Source organism: Corapipo altera, unplaced genomic scaffold (genome assembly GCF_003945725.1).
Source record: "Corapipo altera isolate COAL_440 unplaced genomic scaffold, ASM394572v1 61411, whole genome shotgun sequence".
NCBI classification, from domain to species: Eukaryota; Metazoa; Chordata; class Aves; order Passeriformes; family Pipridae; genus Corapipo; species Corapipo altera.
The window spans coordinates 6,958,567-6,978,580 of NW_020884875.1; the positions used below are offsets into that span (position 1 = coordinate 6,958,567).

Here is a 20,014-nt window from a genome sequence, read left to right on the forward strand (position 1 = left end):
TTCCCTTTTTTTCTCTACATTTGCTTGAAATAGTTTCCCTTTCTCTCTCCTCCCTTGTGTATTTCCCTGAAGGTTTCATACTCCAAGGCAATCTCAGACAGACCACTTTTGATAGGTTTCAATGAAATCTTGTCATTGTTTAACCCCAGCCATCAACCAAGTACCACACAGCCACTCACTCACTCCTCCACCAGTGGGATCAAGAAGAGAATCAGAAGGGTAAAAGCTGGAAAACTCATAGGTTGAGGTATAGACAGTTTAATAGGGAAAGCAAAAGCTGCACAAGCAAGCAAAGAAAAACAAGGAATTCACTGCTTCTGATGGGCTGGAAGGTGTTCAGCCATCTCCAGGAGAGCAGGACCCTGTCATGCGTAATGGTGACTTGACAAGCAAAGGGCTGTCTGTGCACAGGTCTTAGTTTGATCAGTGCTGCAGTCAAGGTTTTGAAGACTTAAGTTCTTAAGAGATTTGGCTATCAGTTTTGTGGAGTTTCAGCCATCTGAAGATACTGCAGTTTTTAAGCCACTTCTGTCTCTGCCTAGCCCCCATGTAACGATGGTTTACAGGCATTCGTTATAAGCCACGTCCTACAGATGTACAATGCACGTGCCCACTGTACTTTGACTACTCGATGCTGCACAACCTGTATTTTATTTTCCAGACTTCTTCAGATTAAAAAAACAATGGTCTCTACTGCGTATTTGAGATGCTGATACTGTATGCATCTGAACTCAACGGATATTGGAGGAGGGCAGGCTGGAGGTAAGTGTGAAACATGACTGATGAGTCTCTGATCTTCATTTGCTGTCTGCACAGCTTATCAGCATTAGGCAATTAATGCTATCTGGTCTCCTGTATTTCTCCTTGCTCTCACTAAGGGCTGCTTACTCAGGTATGATGTCTCTCACATTTGGTTGGATTTAGGAAGAAATTTTTTACAGAGCGGGTAGTCAGACAATGGAATGGGCTGCCCAGGGAGGTGGTGGATTCACCGTCCCTGGACGGTTTTAAGATGAGATGGGATATGGCACTTACTGCCATGGTGTAGTAACCACAGTGGTGTTGGATCAAGAGTTGGACTTGATGATCTCAGAGGTTTTTCCTAACCCAGTTGATTCTATGATTCTATGTTAAAGGCTTGTTTATTTGAGGCAGTCATCCCACCTTTTTAGTCTTTAAAGCTGAGCTAAACTCTGCATTGTATCAAACAATTTTTTACTTTTTAAATGTACATCTTAACTAGAGATATAGTTCTTACCACCACCACAAAAAGCCCAAGGACCTCAAAATATTTGCTTTGCAAGAAGGCAAAAAATACAGCTTTGCACCCAGGGAACTGAGACAAAAATCAAACTCAAACTCAGTTGTCCTAATGTCCATATTCAAGCTATGGGATGTCTTTGACAGGATGGGATTATTTTAGTTGGAGGGTATTCCTTCCTGCCCAAGTTTTGCTCCCAGTTTGTCACTGATTTCTATTTGGACCTATCCCCCTTTATTACTCTTGCAGATTTCTCAACCAGTTTGACAGAAATAAGCTAGATACTGTCTTTATCTTGTAGGATAAACTAAATTGAACTAACTAAAGGGTTACTTCATCTTTGAACTTCTGTGGTTTTTTCCCCTGGAGAAACTAAGCAAAATCAATCACACCGGGTAGAGAAATTGGACTGATCATTCCAGTAAACAGTACATGTGCTAGTAGCTGTAACTTTCATTTTCCAAGCAGCAGAGAGATTAAGCAAACAAAGCTGCAGCTATTCAGACTGTTTGTCTCATCAGGAAAGAGAACAGTCATTTGTTAAAAAATATATTGAACTTCTACAGCAGCAGCTGTCTGCAGTGAAACATGGGATACATTTTGCTTTTGCTCTGAAACTTGCCTATTCTGATTCATAATTTCCATGCACAGAGTGACAAAGTGCTGACAGAGGATGCAGGAAGTAGTGGGCTAACGCTGCCAGCTTCATGCTTACCACGTGCATGGCTGTGGTACCTGACCTGCTTACTGAAAAGGTTTCAGTAGTGCTAATGATAATTTGGGACTCCTTCTTCCTTATTGTAATAGCCGTGATGTATGCATTTCTCATTAAGGCTGCTGGGAATATGTGAGGAGGATGCTGACGGGAGTGACAGTTTTATTTGCCCACTGCTCAGTGCAGCATTCTTCATCTTCCCAACACAGCCCTTTTCAGGCTTTTCTGCCACAAAAGTGTGACTGAAAAGGAATCCTAAGGAATTGGTTCTCCTTGCAAACTAACCCCCCAAAACCAAAGAAGGATCTAAGGACTTAAGAAAAAAATGAACACAGACTTCTTTTGCATTCAACCAGAAACTGTTTTCAGTTATGTAAATAACCCCACAGAACAACAGAGACTGACACTATCATGAAAACCAGTTCAGAAGTTGAACCTCCATTAAGACCATATTTCTTCCTCGAGAAAAAAGCTGCAATTTATGAATTTTATTTTTAAGAGTAATTTCTTTTTATGATCCACTTGGGGCAGAAATTATGACAATATTTAACTGATACCTTTTTTTTTTCCCCTTTGTGGTATCCCAGCATATTGCTCCTCTAGACAATCTCTAGACTTGTAGTTTCTTTAAAGACATTGAAGTCAGTGGTAAAACTTCCTGAAAACCTATAGAACGCCTTTCTAAAATAACTGTATGTCACACCTTTGTGGATTAGACTCCTGTATGAAATACCATATTTGACTGACTTTTACAATTTGCTCACGTTTATTTTGTATTATCTATGCAAAACAATATTGTGACAAAAAATGTGGTAATGAAATTATTCTGGAAATAGATTTTCTCTTAAGATGTCAAAACTATGGGATATATGTAAACAAAGTTAACTTGCAAAAAAACCATCAAATACAGTAACTAGGCAGAATCAACACATGCTTTTATTTCCATTGCATATAAAATTTCATATGAAGGTATCGATGTACAGTACTATCCCATAGGCTGTAAAGAGAGACTAAGAAACCAGTGAAAGAATAGCTATGTGCAATGTTCACACAAGTTGCCACTCTCAAGACATCCCCAAAGAAAATATTGAATTAAAACAGTAACAACAAATTGTTCAAGATTTCTGTTGTTATAGTGTCCCTTTTATACCATATAAAACAAAAGCATTCGATTTCCTTTGGGCCAGGGCTGCTAAAATCTACAGTTTGTGTCAAAAAAGAGATTCTGTTTTTCCTTGAAAAGGAATCTCTCCTTTCATGAAGAAGTCACAAGTTATGAGGGCTGGGCATCACTGGAATGGAGGAGAGGTATTTACCTTACTCTGGCAAATTCAGTGATACCAGCTCTAAATAGCCTGGAGCAATGTGACAAGTCAAACAGCAAGAGATGCTCAGTCCAACCTGCAAATCTAATAGTAGTGTTATTAAAACATCTAACTGTTTACCGCTCTTCTGCAGAGCTAGTGCATTATGCTATACACACCTGTACAAAGCCTTAGCTACACCTATATAAAATAAAACTTTGGCTACTAGTAACACTAATATTGGTGTTGGAAAGCATTTCCAAGACTGAAACTGTCTTTTGTGCTACTTTATGGACTCTGCTTATACAGTGATAATTTGTGCTACTAAAGAAGAGACATTACAGACAATTGTAAAAGTGTATGAGTTATACCCTTTTAATTCTCATTATTCCATTTCCCAATATGCATTGAAATCAAACGCTTATCAGAGATGCTTTCCAAAGCTGTTTCAGTGCAACCCAGTACTGAAATGCAGCATCATTTATTTTTTTAGGAACAAAAAACATCTGCAATAATCCCCAATGACAGGCTGTATAAAGATAATAAGAGAGACAATACAATTACATTACCAGAAGTCTGGAAAAGCTCGACCTTCCAGCAGGGTCAAGAATGAACGTTTATTGTAGTATCACATATATTAGCTCATAAGAGTATCCCCCATCAGTTAGCAACTAAAAATATGGTAGAAATGCCCAGCCCTAGCCCCAAGGCTACCTTACTTTCAAATGCAGCAAAACAAGAAAATATTGTTTAAAGTTAAGGCACAGCCCTGGGACCAAAGACCTGAAGCTTTTTAAATTTATATATCTTTACGTATTTTATACTTTTCGTGAATCTTCCATAAATGAGCTCTATGGTGACATTGAATATATTACAGGAGAAAAAAATGTACAAGGAATATGTATACACAATAATCATTCTCTCACCAAGAGTTTCCAAATACAGCAACACCACCCTGACACGGATGATGTTATAATAAGAACTGATAATTTACAATTAACATTACAGTATGTACATTACAATAAATACATGGTTGTAAACAGAGACAAACAAGACTGTATTACAGGTAAGGTCATTTGGTGAGAAAAATGCATGGCACAGAAAATAAATAATGCATTTTAAAGAACTGTCAAAGCTTTCTATAAAATCTACCTCATTCAAGTTTTTTAAACTTCTGAATGCTATTTGTTCTATTGATACTCTTTCATTATCATTTTTAATGACACAAAACAATTTAAGAATTTAAATACAGCATTACTGAGTACAGCAACTTGCAAGCTAAAGTGTACTGTTATAAACAAGGTGATTTTTCTTTTTTCCTCCCACTCATTACTCACCCACAGCATTTTCTTATGGCAAAATATTCACAACACATAAAGCCACTCGTAAATTGTACTGTTTTAAAGCAGTGTACAATGCTAAAACACACTTTGGCAAAAGAGAAAAAAAAAGATTGTACAGTGCATTATATCCCCAACTCTAAGAAATGATATAATTTTCTATGATTTGATTGTCCACATGTATAGGTGTATACGTCACAATATGGTCTTATGTCTATTTACTTTCAATTAGTGCAGTTACAAAACCTTCCAGGTCCTACGGGTTATTCTGGAATTTATATTGCTTTTGCATTACTGAGGTTCCAGGCACTCTAGGGGACTGAAAGGAGTTTTAGATGGATCAGGTTCAGGAAGAAATAACAAAGAAAAAAGATTTAAAAAAAAAAAAAGCCAAAGCATGAAAGAAGCCCCATGAATTATCTTCATTCTTTTTCCTCCTTCAGCATCTTCTGTGCTAAGGCCCTGTGAGGGCTAATGGTAGAAAAAACTATGACCTGGACATAGAAGAATGCAAAATGCATTTAACAGCTGAATTACTAGTATTTTGAAAGATGCTTTTATTCTAGATCTCTGACACCTTAAAACCCCTGTATTCATATCTGCAAATTTGCTACAAAATGAATCCAAAGGGAAAATAATGGCTGTTGCTATCATCTTTTGTTAAGAGATTATCTTGTTAGTGTCATTTTAACAGAATTTTACAGTGTTGGAGTTTGCTTGCCTCCCTATGCAACTATTTCCCATCTTCTACACTCAAAACTACAATTTCAACCAAGAGTAAAGTGTAGGAAATAAATTTTTTTCTTCTTTTATGTGAAGAAGCAACAGGACTGGAAAATGACAAATACGAACTCCTACCTCCCTTTAGCTTCCCAAGTTATGAAAGCTTTTAGTACCAATCAAACTGAAAGGCAGGATTCCCTTAGCACAAGTTGGATAAAGGTTGAAAATATTTAAGATTGAAATAATATGGCATAAACTACAACTCTAATGATGCATTGCTCATTTACTTAAAATATAAAAAGACAAGACTGGCATGGCTCTTTTTGCAACAAAGACATGACAAAATAATACTAATTTTTATGTTTACACGTCTCAGATTAGCAAATGATTTAACTAGATAGATACCCAGATTAAGTTACTAAGTCAAAATCTGAAATATTACACTAATGCTTTTTTCACCAGAACAAATATTCCGTACATTGTAATAGCCTGTTCTGATTTAGCAGTCTGTCTTTCCCAGGTAAAAATAGTCTGAAACCCCATGTTTCAGGGGAAAAAATTTATCAGTATAGCAAGAGAGCTGCTTTTGTACTGATGACAATTCATTACTCTTTCTACAGGCTCAGGTTCTGTAAATCATAACGTTAGTGGCTGTAGTTGGTATCAACAGGACCACTTCTTGTGTTAAGACAGAACTGGCAGGATCAGGCCATAGCACTATGTAAGGGCAATAGCACTATGTAAGTCCATTAATACGTTTGGGAAAATTGTGATGAAAAACAAATAAACAAACAAAAAAAAGCTATTATACAAAAAAATGTAACACAAAGGACTCCTGGAACTCACTAATATATAAAATAGACTTTTACAACTCAATAATACCACAAGATTCTAAAAGGTAAAAAAACCAACAAAACCAAACCAACCAGCCAAACAAAAAAACCCCAAACAAAACAAAAAAACGAACAAAAAAACAACCAACCAAAACCCCAAACAAACAAAAACCACAAAACCAAACAACAAACAAACAAACAAAAAATCCCAAGCAAAAAAAAAACAAACTAGAAGTATTATCCAGTGTAGCACAGATCTGTATTGAAAACTTGCAAGTTCCTCTTTGGAAAAAAATAACCATTGGCAGATGAAAGTGGGGTTTTTTTTTAATATAATACCTTGGTACATTTAATAAAAGTAAGCTCTACAAAAGATCTCTCACATATTATACAAAATGGAGAGGTTAGTGCAACCCACTGGGTCACACTTTTTTCAGTCATGTCTCAGGAAGACTTGAAATTAGATAATTATGCAATTTTCACAGCTCATCTTCCTGTTGGTAACAATCATGTTGTGTCCCATCATTTACATGAATTTGTTTTCCAGTAGGAACCTCAATTTGTTTTCTGTCTGTTTCCTCTCAAGATGAACATTACGCAATGCTTTGCTTGCAAAATACAATGAATTCAAAAACTATCAAAGTACACCAGCACTTGGTTGGCAGGTGGTACTCCTCTGAAAATATTTGCTTTATTTAACTGAATCTGCCAAATGCAGAGCTTATTAAAATGTAGTTTACGGATGTTCTCCCCCCTGCTTTCTGATGCCATTGAGGTGAAAATTCTGGTTACGATATTCCTGAGTGCCAAACTGAGTCATCAATGTCAGTTTTGATCAACAATTGTCCTGGCAGATGACAGCAAGTTGTGACCATGGTTGTAGTATATGACACACACTTTGGAAACCATTACCTAAATTAAAAAAAAAATAAAATATCCAAAACAAAACAAAAAAAACTCAGAGAGAAAGAGGAAAAGAAAGGGAGAGAGTATAAGAGAGAAAGAGACTGGATTTTCATTGTTATGTGTCAGGAGAATGATCTTCGACCACACAGGGTTCTGTTTGGTTCTCCTCCTCTTCTACTTCTTCCCCTACTTGCTCATCAAGAGGAATTTCAGTGGATTCTGAATCCTGGGTGCAAAGAGTCTTGGAGTCACTGAAGCTGGTGTCTTCTTCTACTTGACTTCCACTGTCCTTTTCAGTGTCTGACTCACCATCTTCCTCCAGTGTTAGTTCAAACTGGAATTTTTCAGTTTGACCCTGCCTTCCCTCTTCCTGGTCATCAGGTGCAGGAGAGGGACTTCGAGGGATTGTGCTCTGGTACCATTCTCGATTGTCCTCCAGTGTATCTAGGATATCCTGGGCATCTGGGTGAACAAGATCTGCCCACGTCTCCCACAAAGGATGAACAATGTAGTCTATAAAACCCACCTGTTTCAAATAATAATAAAAAAATAATTATTCATAAATAATTATGCTTATAAGTCATGTGAAGTATGAGAAATAGAATGCTATTAAGAGACACTATATGCATCACCCTTAAAGTTGGCTGACAGGAAACCATACCAGTTTATGTAGTAAATAAAGTCTTTTACATTTCAAAAGTCTGATTCAGGATATTGGATAAGAGCTTGGAAAGGATCTGTTTTCAAGTGAACTGTTCAATACAAATAACTGTACTGCATCTAGTCAGCCAAACAGCTGCTTTATACATAATTCCCATCTTGAAGGAAACCCTAAAGAGCAGCTGTACAATAATCTCTTTTGATGCGTATGCTGCACTGAAAGTCATGACACTGATGGAATCCCTTCAGCAAATACAGAGACGCACTATGTTTTCACAGTAAAAATCTCAGTTCCCCGCACTTACTACTCAGGAGCTGAATTAATTAACTCAGTAGAAAAAAGGAAATAGTGCATTCAGAAATTATTCAAAACACGGCTATGTACCATCCTTTTCTGTCAAAATGTTTATGTGCCTACTCAAATCAATTACCTGTGATTTTTCTACAGACGCATTGTGCTTATCACACATGGGACTTATCTCCATTCCCCTCTCTCTTTCCCGATCTCCCTGACGGAAAAATTCCTCCATTATTCTGTCTGTCCATTGGCGGTAGAGATGGAGTGGCTTGGTTGGATTGCTAAGATCTGCACAGTGCACCATATTCTGAAGAACCTGAAATAGATTGAACACATTGTGGTGTTATTACACTGCAGAATAGCAGCTCCCTTTCCACCTACACTTCTGGTGACTGTGAAACCATCTTGAAAATGTAGTAAAAGATTTATTCTAAACAGCAAAACCTTATGTGCTTGGGTGTTTCCACAATTGCAGTAATAGCCATGAATTACCTTGCTTCTGCTGCTTCTGCCTGTATAAAGGCCAGGATATCTTTCTGAGAAAGACAATCACATGCTGATAATTTGAAGGTAAGGCTAAAATCTCATTTAGCCCAAAACCTCTCTAGCACTTCATTATTCTCTGAGAGTGTCACTCAGACCATGTCATAGTTAGGAAACAGAGGGAAGTAGCGAGTCATGGTGTGAGAGCACATAGCTTATCTAATTCATGCTGGAGAATGGGGAAACCAGTGTTATTAAGTATGTAAATTAATACAAATGAGCAATTGCAGATGAATTTTCTTACCTGAATCCTGTCTGAATAGTTATCAAGAAGCAGAACACCAGAACTGGTCACTTTTTTAGTTTCAACCATAGTTTTTAGATCAGCCAGTAGATTCATATGCTTAGACATATCTGTTGCAAGGACCTTGAATGAAACAAACAAAAAATGAACACTATGTAAATTATTCTACTGTGTTTTTTGGTATTTTTTTTTTTTTTTTAAAAACCTTTGAACATTTAAACAAACAGTCTTTGGAGGAACCCATAACTTCTGTGTCTGAACACAAGCTAAAAGGCTGAGCCATGTAAGTCAGTAATGTCCATAATAGTAAGTTTTCCTTTTAGTTATTTTAAGACTTTGATAAAATGATTGTTCAGAATTGTTCAAAATGATCTGGTCAGCCTAGATTCACCATCAATTCAGTATCAAATTTCTTACTGTGATGGTGGAATGACATACATGTCAGTAGAAAACCAGCCTGAAACAGAATAGTATACCTTCTAAAAATATTATTCGATGATTATTGAAACTTAAAGGAACCCACTATTCATGTTTGGATATCACATGATAAAAATTCAAACTTTTACTTCATTGTTTACATGTTTAATTTATCATAATATGCTTCTGCACTTTATTATTCAATTTACTAGCTCTATGGAAGATGGCATCTCAAGCAGAACTCACAATATCAATGACCATTTTCCTCAATGACTGCCTTTGTTTTTTGGTCAAATTCTGGAAAATGTCACAATTTTCTTCTTGCAGCAGCTTGAAACCCACAGCTAGGTGATGATTCTCCAGTACTGATGAGTCATTATACATCAACGCAAGTTCAGAATCTGCAATAACAATTGCCGGCCAGAACGTTACCAAAGCCTATGCTTCTACAAAATCCCTTAAGATTTTATTTTAAATTCATTTTCATTCATAGTAAGATTTACAGATAATCTTTTAGAAATAGCCTTCCTGTAGTTCACACTGTATCTAAAGTTACTGAATTTATGACTGAACATCTTAACAGGTCGAGGCAAAGCACATTGAGAAAAACAAAGAAAATGCTTTGCAGTGATGCATGTACATGTGCCTTGAGTGGAAAGCTAGAAAAAAACCCCAAGAAAGTAATTTTCAGAATACCTTTTCATATCTGCATGTAGTCACTTGGAAAATATTACATGCATGATATATGCATAACCACACCTCAACTAAAACACACTCTGATGTGTTCTCATGCCTCCATCCAACACGACAACTAAAATTCTATTGTTAGTCAAGTTTCAGCTTTCCAGCACTCAGACCTGGAAATACACAGCTGAGGCTTTGTTGCTGGTCTGTTGCAGCTAGCACACATCTTGGTTTTCAAATTATTTCTTTCTGCAGTTAGCTAAGACACTCAGATGCCTACCAAACTAGGCCTACAGTCATTAGTCCATGACAACTGGGTATGTTGAGAGGAGGCTCGTTAGGATGGTAACAGCTATGCTTCTGGTCTTGTAACATCACGTGGCTGGAAAATCCATGCAGTGGCCTTGCCTGCAGCCTCATAGTCGAGGCACGGTCAGTGCCTGATGCTGGTTGTAATGCTGCCTTTGCCAACAGAAGTATTGTTAACTCTGTCACCCCATACGGTTGTGAGAATAATGTACACCTGCACAGCTATGCCTGTTCTAAGGCACACGGATAAGGTCTACATTTGTCTGCTTAGATCTGCTGAACAGACAGCTCTGACAAAAGCAGTTACTAAAACTTTCTACACAGCTTTGTGTGTGCAGCTTTAGCTTCTACCCAGGAATACCATGCAGTCAGCTTGCATATGCCTTAAGACTTGTAAATAAATGTGTCATAAAAATCCCTAATACTTTTTATGCAATCATACTTGTCATGGGCAATATTAACTTAATATTAACTATTTATTACAGCTGTTCTATCCTAAGTCTAACCACACATCAGCCTATTCTACTTTTTTCCTCTTTATTTCTTTTAAGACAGCTATGTTTTTAAATGCCTCTGGCTCAATGGGAGGCCTCTAAAAGCTCTGGATCTTCACATTTCAGTAATCTCATTATCTATTATCCTGCTCTCTTTCTATCCTGTCTTGAATAAATCCATCTGTTGAATCAGGAAACTCTTCCTCTGTCTTTCCTTATCCCAATGGCAGCAAAACTATAACAGCAGAAGTAGAAAGAAAGCAAGTTTGTAAAATGATCTCTCATCTTTCACAGAACACATACAAAGCTTGCCTACTTATTTTTGTTACAAAGGTGACTTTCCTTTCAAAGCCTTCTGATGAACCACAACTGCAAAACACTCAACATTGTCAAAATACTTTGGATTTGCTGGAGCTACACACAGAGCTCAAATGTACTCAGCTTTGAAACAGATGTGAAAATGAAAGAAAGTTCCCCCTTGGTAACCTCTGTAACACATTATAAGTTTCAAGAATATTTTTCTGGAAAGACAGAGTTGCAGTCATCAAATAAGCATCTCTGCTGATGCTAATGCAATTCATTTTTTTTTTATTCTTTAATAGCATTCAAGAGGGTCAGTTTCTTCGACAATTCTGTAATAGACTTTAAATAGGAAAATAATATGCAGAAAAATCATGATACTCATTATAAAGAATAAGCCAAAAATATGGCAAATATGTACATACTTTAAATAACTAAGTCTATTATGGTTTTTTTAAAATGTATTCTTATACTTCTTAGTGAAATCTTAATACATTTTAAGGTTCACTGGAAAAAAAAACTAGAGGTTAGGAAAATTTTGGATTTGAGAGACCTATATTAGATGGTCTTTTTCTGTCTCTGTCCCTACAGTTTATTCCCTGTACACTGTCCCTACAGTTTATTCCCTTTGTTTCTTCCAGCTTGGCAACAGCTGTTCCAATTAATTAGGTTAGCTGACTGACAAAGGAGCTTCCTCTGTCAAAACCTGAACTGAGAAAAACAAGAGATTTCTTCTACGTATCAGCATCAGAATGACTATCTTAGCTGAATTTTAACTGTCTGCCTGAGCGTGAAAGCTTTATGTACCACCACTCTCCCTTCAACTAGCCAGTCATCCCACTTAAACCTGAACAACTCTGTTATTTCCTCATAAAACCTCAGAGATACTAATATATCCTGATACTCAATATCAGATTAAGCAAGCGAAGAAAAACTTTATTTACATATGTTCACTCTTAAAAATTCAGGTATTATACATTGTTTTGTGCCCAAAGTTTGATTCACTCTCTGCCTATCCTATGTTGCTGAACTGTACTAGTTACCAATAAAGCACACACAAAAAAAAAAAAAATAAAAAATCAAGAGTCAATCCCAATCCTCCTCCATGCAGATGAGTCATCAAATTCGATTTCATTATAGGGTGGCCCTCAGGCCATTAAGACAAACAAAACTGGATGAAGACTAAACTGGAATGAACATCTTTGAATATACAGCAGCAATGAGCCAGAGGAGGAGCTCCCTTCTTAAAACTGTACTGCTGATTTGGGGTCATTCTATTTTAGCATCAGTGCAATATATATATATATATATATATATATATATATATACACCCATATCTATAGATGTGCAACCAAATGGGTAAAAGACACAACCCTAGGAAAGTTTCCATTTCTGTTGCTTTTTTTTCTTCTATGCTTGGACTGTCATCACTATTTCAACTCTAAACTTCTGGGTCAGTTACCATAAAAGAAGTCAGACAGCAAAAGAAATAACAGTATGATGTACTGACCTATGAAGTACTACACACTGATGATAGTGACATATGCCAATGAAATCAAAGCAGGTTACACTGGGGCAACAAGCCGTTCAGTAAATGTGTCACAATCAGGTTCAATGAAGCTAACAGTGTCTTTCAGTAAAAGACTAAAAAGTGGAGAGAGGTTCAACAATGCTGCAGACAACAGCCTTGAGAAATGCAGAACAAGTAAACTGGGTTTCAAATTTGTAAATTACACTAGGGTCAAAAAAAAAGAACAAACAGATTTGCCAGAGTCTTCAGGAACAGGCTGAGAAAATTCAGTCCACTATGCATGAGAGATGAAAAGCCAAGTACAGCATCCAAGCAGAGAGAGAGACAGGTCTGACAGTTAGTCTGCAAAAAAGAAACTTGTTTTCTGAATTTCTATCATTAGTCATATGATATGCTTCCAATAAAAACAAGTAATCTATTGTCTTCCTTTTTAAATTTTTTTATTTAATCTTCCTTCATTTTTCTCCTACAAGTTTATTCATTTAATGTAAATCAAATATTTTCTGGGAGAGACCACATCCAATAAATTGAAAGAATACCAGGTTTATAGTTCTTAGTAAGTCTTGCTAGAGGGTACTATGTAGAGTATTTCTAAAGTTACAAGAAATGCAAAATAACATCCAGTTTAAAATACAAATACTTGTCTATTTACTGAGAAAAGTTACAGATAGAAGCAAACAAGGAATGAACTGTGTATTTTTCAGGTCCTATGTGCAGATCTTGCAGCAAATTTTTGAAAAAACCACTGAACATCAGACTTACTTGTGTTGATAAGAAACTGGTTTGAAACCCCAGGATGATCTACATCATGTATGGCACTGGCAAAAATTGCTGCAAGAATTTCCAAATCAGTGAACACTGCCTAGAAAATCATGAAACAGAAATGACAATCACTAATCAGTGAGAAAGGGTTTTCAATATAAAGGACCCTACTTTGAATCTAGATCAGAACAAGCAAAAAAAATCTGAAATATACTACAACCTCTAGAGACTTTATACATACACTTTCACAACCTTTTGTAAAATCATCAGATATGTACAATCTCATAAATATTTTGAGTTTCACCGAAGTAAAGTGAACTGTATTTCATACTGAAAGCATCACTAAATTCTGCCACAACTGAAGTATTTCCAGCTTCAGTCTGTAAATAAATCCACTTTTATTAGACAATTAAGGACAGTTTTCTAACTTACAGAACAAATTGAATTTAAATATTTCAGCTTGACTCCTATGTATTGTCCTGTACTTGAAATATGCACATCTCTGGCATGATGCTAAAGAAAATAGTGACAGCCTACAAGACATCTTACTTAACAGTTAGTGATTTTTCCATTTGCATGAGATTATTAGGAACACAGGAAGAGAGCACTGAAATGGACTTGGAATGTCAGTGAGCCCAGTCTCCTGTTGTCAGAAGCACCCACATTATATAACTGCTTTCATAAATGATCAAGAACAGCTCAGGAGTGTGTAGAGCAGCAGTGGCACTGGGCAGACATCACCATTTTACCAGCTAAAGCTCTGCTGAAAAAAAGGCCATGAGGAAAAAAACCTGATGTAGAAAAAAACCCCAAAAATGTTACTAATGACTAGTCCAGCTGTTTGGTGAAGCCAGTGGTGTTTTAAGAACATTATCTATCTTCCTTCTCATGAGCAAGAAAATTCCCAAGTCTCTGAGGATCAAAACCTTCCAACAGTCCTGATGTCCATTTATAACCCTCTTTTTAAGAAGAAAGCAGATGTATCAGTAACATGAAAGACTGGTCATTATGAAAAACAGACAAAACACAGACCTCCTTGAAAATGAAGGCAAATCTTTTTGAATTACTAAAATCTCAACAGCTTGCTTTACCAGCCTTTTCCCAACAGTATGCTGGAATATATCGATGTTTGCTATAGTAAAATCTGAACTGTACTTAAAAAAGGGAAAATCTCCCTTTTGTCCTACTTCAGAGATTTAAGAACTTTCAACAAGAGAATTACTACAAGAAGAACATATGATTTTTTCTAAACAATTTAAAAATATTTAAGGAAAGCAAAAAAAGAGATAGTCTAGTGAAAATTTAGTACATGTTCCAATCTGCCTTAGAAATAAATAAAAAATTAGTCTTTTAGGACCAGAATAAATATGCAAAAGTAAAAAATACCCTGAAAAATAAACAAAAAAACCTCAAAAGGCCCTACTGAGGAAACCCTGTTTTATCACTATCTTTCCTAAGCAATTCCACTCACTGTGGTTAGTGAGAATCCCACATGGGTAATAACGATAGAACAGGATGCAGTATTAATAATGTGATGGTGGAAACAAGATATGCGTTGTGTTATAATGAAAAAGGTTATGACAGCACAAATCTGCATGATTTAAAAGAAAAATATGTGATGTTTTTTGACCAATATTTACATGTAAATAAACTTTGATCCTCACAAAGTATCTTTAAAAAAAAGATACTCATGGAAAAAACGTTAAGATTTCTTTTAAAAATATGGCCAAAACTAAGATTTAGTTTAGAAGACTCTCAGGATGTCCTCTTCTCTCATGACTACCACTTTTTCTCCTCAGTGTAGTTTACCTCTAACGCTGGCGTTGATAGTAGCACATGGGTTGACTGAACAACATCTGCAGCATGTATGTTATTGTGATATGCCACATCTGCATGGTAATGGTCTTCAAGGGTCATCAAGTAAGTTATTAAAGTATCTACTGGAATCTTAAAAGTTTTTAACAAGTCCCGTTCCTTTAAAAGCAAAAGAAAAACAATTAGATTACAAAGCACAGAAAAATCTCCAAGACAAGCAAAAACCCTCATGGCTGCTCCTACTTGCCTGAAAAATAGTGTGCATGATGACAGTCAAAGGTCTGTTTCCAGATAACTCTGCTACTCTGAAAACCTGAAGGCCCCACTTGTTCACATCTTCTAGTTCCTAGAGTAGAATCAAGCAATAAACAGGTCAAAACCTAACACACAAATTCCAGCAATTTTTAACTGAAACAATTGCAAACAGTATTCATGAAGATTCAAACCTTCCACTGAGAAAGTTACATGCTAAACTTTGGAATGGCTAAACTCTGGTGCTGCTACTAATCTTGAAACTGGAATTTGTATCTAGCAACTTTTCAGATTTTAATTCCCTAAGCAGGAAAGAGTGCCTTTTAAGTGGATTGCTCCAGAGGGAAACATACTACAGTATCTTGAATGAGTTTAACACACTTTGCTATCTCATTGCCCAATGACAACAAAGTTCAGTGAGGAGAAAACCTCCAGAGATGCTACAATTCTGCTGCTCTCTCCTCAGAAACACTCTTCAAAAATAAGATTCCTGAAAATGTAAGGATAGGCATATTTTAAAATGCAAAACTCAATAAAAAATGCCTTCATACCAATTTTCTATTATTGCCAAGTAGTTAGCTGCTCATGCAAAAACATCAGAGGAAATTTCACTTAAAAAAAAAACCAAACCACTAAGGATGTACATAAAATGATACAACTAAAAATAGGAAGGATAGCTCTAGTGCTATATACCAGTTGTGCATATTTAAAAATTAGGGTTGTTATATATTTTCATTCCTGTGACAGCACATGGTATATTTGCTTTTCATTTTTCAGATACTATTTACAAAAAAGCAGCTTTATTAATGCATACACAAATGCTAATTTACATTCCATCTCAAAATGAAATCCTGTTCATGCTGAAATTAACCCTTATGGCTTGATTCTAATTTTACTTGCTATTCTTCCACTTCAGCAAATTTGGATTATTTCAAGTGAGACCAGCACTTGGTGCTACAGCTTGAAATCAGTGTTTATAAGCAGAGGATGGAATAAGACTGACAAGTCCATGCTCTCTTTTAATTCAATGGTTTAGATTCAAGAAATTGTATATTCTCTACCTTGGCAAGGATATCTTCTTGGTCTGTTTTAACTCCAAATCTGGGAATACTGGAATTAGTTAGGCTAGAGCTGTGCATGAGTTTTTTGACTCCACTGATCTGGGACATCGGCCTCTTCTTTTTCTCTTTCTCTTTCTGTGTTGGAGAAGGGATTTCAACTTCATGTTGTTTGTCTTCAAAAGAATTAATAAAAAGATAATTATTAAAAGAATTACAATTATTATAAAATTCACTGTTGAGTTGCATTGTATAGATATTGTAACTCTTTACAAAACCTTTTTAATGTTAGAAGATTTTGCAACAGATACTTTATATCAAGAGTGGTGAAAACATGAAAAGATAAACACAGACCTATACTTCATTACAAGCAGATCTCTATTACTCAAATTGCCTTATTATCTCTGGACTGGTTTTAAAAGCAACTTGTCTCTGTCTGATTACAACTTCTCCCGCACCCCTCGTGCTGTAAAAAGGGTCAATCTTTTAGTTTTAAAAGTGTTATACTCAACAGGAATCCATTTTGCAAGAAAATTTAATTTTTTTTTCTTTTCCAGGAAAAATACTCTCTAAAATTGTATTTCAAAAACAATCCAAACAGTGTCTTCGTGCAAATCTTTAAAATCTTTTTCAGGATTCAAAGGACCTAATATTTAGGGACTGGTCCTGTCTACTAAGGACCACAGGACTTAATAACTTAGAAAGCCTTTTGTCAGCCACATCTACTGCACTTTGTAGAGGCAGTTCATGTCAGCAACGCAGCGTGTTTCTGCACCTCCAAACCAGAGTCAATAACGACAACAAAACAACAGCTTTGCTAAACCCCTGATTTTTTTGGTGGGCTTTTGCCTCTATAGCAGTATCAGTAGCATCTCTTCATATAACTCATCAGCATATGTGCCAGCGAAACTTTAGACAAGGATTAAACTGAGAGTAAGGTATATTTAGTAAACTGCAAGATGATTGCTGTAGAAGAAGTATGGGGTCGTGGAGCATTGAAGACATCTGTGGTCCCTGAAAAAAACCAAGTTAGTTCAACGAAGGACTCTCTTGCCAAAACAGTTAGGAACTTGTATTATTTTTTGTTCCTTTTATTTATACTGTATTTCAATGTAGACTTTTAATTATTCCCTTTAAATTATCTCTTCTTCGCTGAAATGTACCTCCACCTATTCTAGCCCTTAAGGAACATACCAGTAAAACCACGAAAACCCAGAAAAGATGTTTTTAACACAGGAGGTGAGCCAAAACAAATTTAAAAAACCCTTAAATTTTAAAAACGAAAATAAGAAAATTTGGGCTTTTTAAAATACATCTGGGTTTTTTTTCCTGCAATATTAATTTTCACTATAGAGTTTGAAACCAGATGAGGTCAGCAAGTCCATTTCTAGTTACCAGCTTGTTAAGTGTTTGCTTCTTCACTTTTCTTCCTCTTTTTTTTTAATTACCCTTTAGCAGCCACATTTAATAGACATCTCACAGAAATGTCACCAAGTTTTAGCCTGCAGCTCCAAGTTACCTGATTGCCCCGATTCTTCACCATTCTCCTCAAAAGGAGAAAAGGGGAGGTGGAGCACTGCAGCCTTTGTCTGGTGCAAACTAACAACAGATGAGGAGCAGTGACTCGTGTTTGTGCTTTGATGTTTATGGTTTTGGTCATATGCACAGATTTTAGACCCATCTAAGAAAGGTTCGTAAGCTAAGCTGTCAGACTAACTCAAGTGGAAGGAAGTGTCTGTCTGAATGACTTCAAATCTCCAGAGAAATTAGACAGGACTTTTGCTTTTGTAACTGTGAGTACATGGGGCTGTGCCCATCTGAACATCCAGAGAAGACAGCTTGCCATTTTGACCCTGTTTGTGCTGTTCTCAGTGACTGGTTCTCAAACATTTTCCATTCATAGAAAACAGGTTAATGATGCTGCAAAAGAAAAACCTCACATATTATTATAAGCAATGTAGGAGCCTTAATTCTTACACATAGAATGTATTTGTTGCCATTATAAATAGCTTCACACGTGTCATATAGCCCCATGGGAAACAGACCTTTTTTTTTTTTTTTTTTAAAGTATAAGAAGAACAGAAAACACTGTTTTCTCATGACACGTTCCTAGCTTACAAATGTGAGAAAGTCTGTAGATATTCAGGAAATAGATTATATATTAAAAAAAATAAATTAGACAATAACTAATAAGTAGAGTTACTAGTCTGTATTTAATGCATCTAATAACTAGAATGACTAAATTCTTCTATGGAGAGAATGTTTTTCCTCTTTACGTAGTTGCTCACAACCTATAAACTTAGACTACATATTTTGAAAATACTCTATTTAAGCAATGCATCTGTAAATGAGGTGTTTCCACCACTGCTCTTAGGTCTACAATTTCAAGTATCCAGGTTTTTCATGAAGACGCAAAACAGTACCCATGGCTCAGTAACTTAGAAGCGATTGCCTTTCCAGCCCTCTTGCTGCTCACGAGCTCATGCGAAAGGCTGCCAGATGCATCTCCTTACCCTGTCAAAGTAAGTCTTAAGTTTTCAAGTAAAAGCAAGCAGAAGCTGGCATCTCAGTCTTTTCAACCTAAGTGGGTCATCCTCTCAGGCAACTGTACAATGTGACTTTCAGGTCTTCTGAAGCTGGGCAGTATTGCCTCTTCTCCATGACAAAGGCTCATCTCCCCTTCTCACTATCTGTAACCCTGCTGTGCCGCAGCTCTCGGCCACTCCTGCAACTGTAGGCCAACTGAACAGACACTAAGCAATTAATTTAGGACATGGTGAGAGTTTAAAATGTACTTTAAAAAACTCCGCTTCTTTAAAAAAAAACAAAACACATGAAAAGCATCAGCTATTGTATCTCACACAGAACAAGATGGATCTTAACATATAGGACTGGCACTTTGTAAAGGACTTGTTATCCTAATTGAGATGTATTCAGCTGTGCCTCTCCTTATATGCACAGCCTTTATGAATAAATGGTATTTTGCTCACAGCATGTTTGAGATTGGTGTAGTATCTTTATCTTCATATTCAAAATCAACACTATGGAATGAAGTTTTATTGATTTTCATGAATTTTAGGAAAGAAAAAAAACCATAGAGGAGGAACCACACTCTGCACTACTGCGCTGGGCTTTTGTTAATGCTCACATCCCACCAGATCAGGCTCTTCTCAGCTGCACAAATTTTCCTGGCAAAAGTTTGTTTGGATGCTGACTTAGTTATTCATCTACCCATGCATGTGCAGGCAGGGAATACCAAAGTATCTTAACTGCATGCTATGAGGTTTTGTGAGGTTATTTGTTCTTGCATGCTTCTAGCACACTGAAACCTCTGCTGCAATTCCTGTAAGGAAAATATAGGGGAAGACTTCTTTTTAACATATAATTAGTTCATTATGTATTACTTTCTTAATATGGTAGCAATATAGTAGTTGTAATGTTACAGGAAAATATATATATATGAATATTTATCTGTAATTACATACACAGGGAAATTACATACACACACTAACTGAGCTGTGAGGAAATGGATCTAAACTGATTTCTCTGCACAAACACTGAACAA

The 20,014-nt window shown here is 36.3% G+C and overlaps 1 protein-coding gene across 7 annotated transcripts in view; it reads right to left on the bottom strand.

Annotated features, from left to right (window-relative positions):
* Nucleotides 1-2,890: 2,890 nt before the first annotated feature.
* Nucleotides 2,891-20,014, bottom strand: part of LOC113943298 (cAMP-specific 3',5'-cyclic phosphodiesterase 4D) — a 387,554-nt gene continuing 370,430 nt past the window's right edge. For all 7 annotated transcript variants that reach the window (XM_027634899.1, XM_027634900.1, XM_027634903.1 and 4 more), the window contains 8 exons: nt 16,453-16,625; nt 15,387-15,485; nt 15,134-15,298; nt 13,325-13,424; nt 9,491-9,645; nt 8,828-8,950; nt 8,174-8,356; nt 2,891-7,608 (listed from right to left, as the gene is read on the bottom strand). In XM_027634899.1, the coding sequence (XP_027490700.1) occupies nt 7,198-7,608; nt 8,174-8,356; nt 8,828-8,950; nt 9,491-9,645; nt 13,325-13,424; nt 15,134-15,298; nt 15,387-15,485; nt 16,453-16,625 (1,409 nt within the window). In that variant the 3' untranslated portion in view covers nt 2,891-7,197. The remainder of the gene's footprint in view (nt 7,609-8,173; nt 8,357-8,827; nt 8,951-9,490; nt 9,646-13,324; nt 13,425-15,133; nt 15,299-15,386; nt 15,486-16,452; nt 16,626-20,014) is intronic.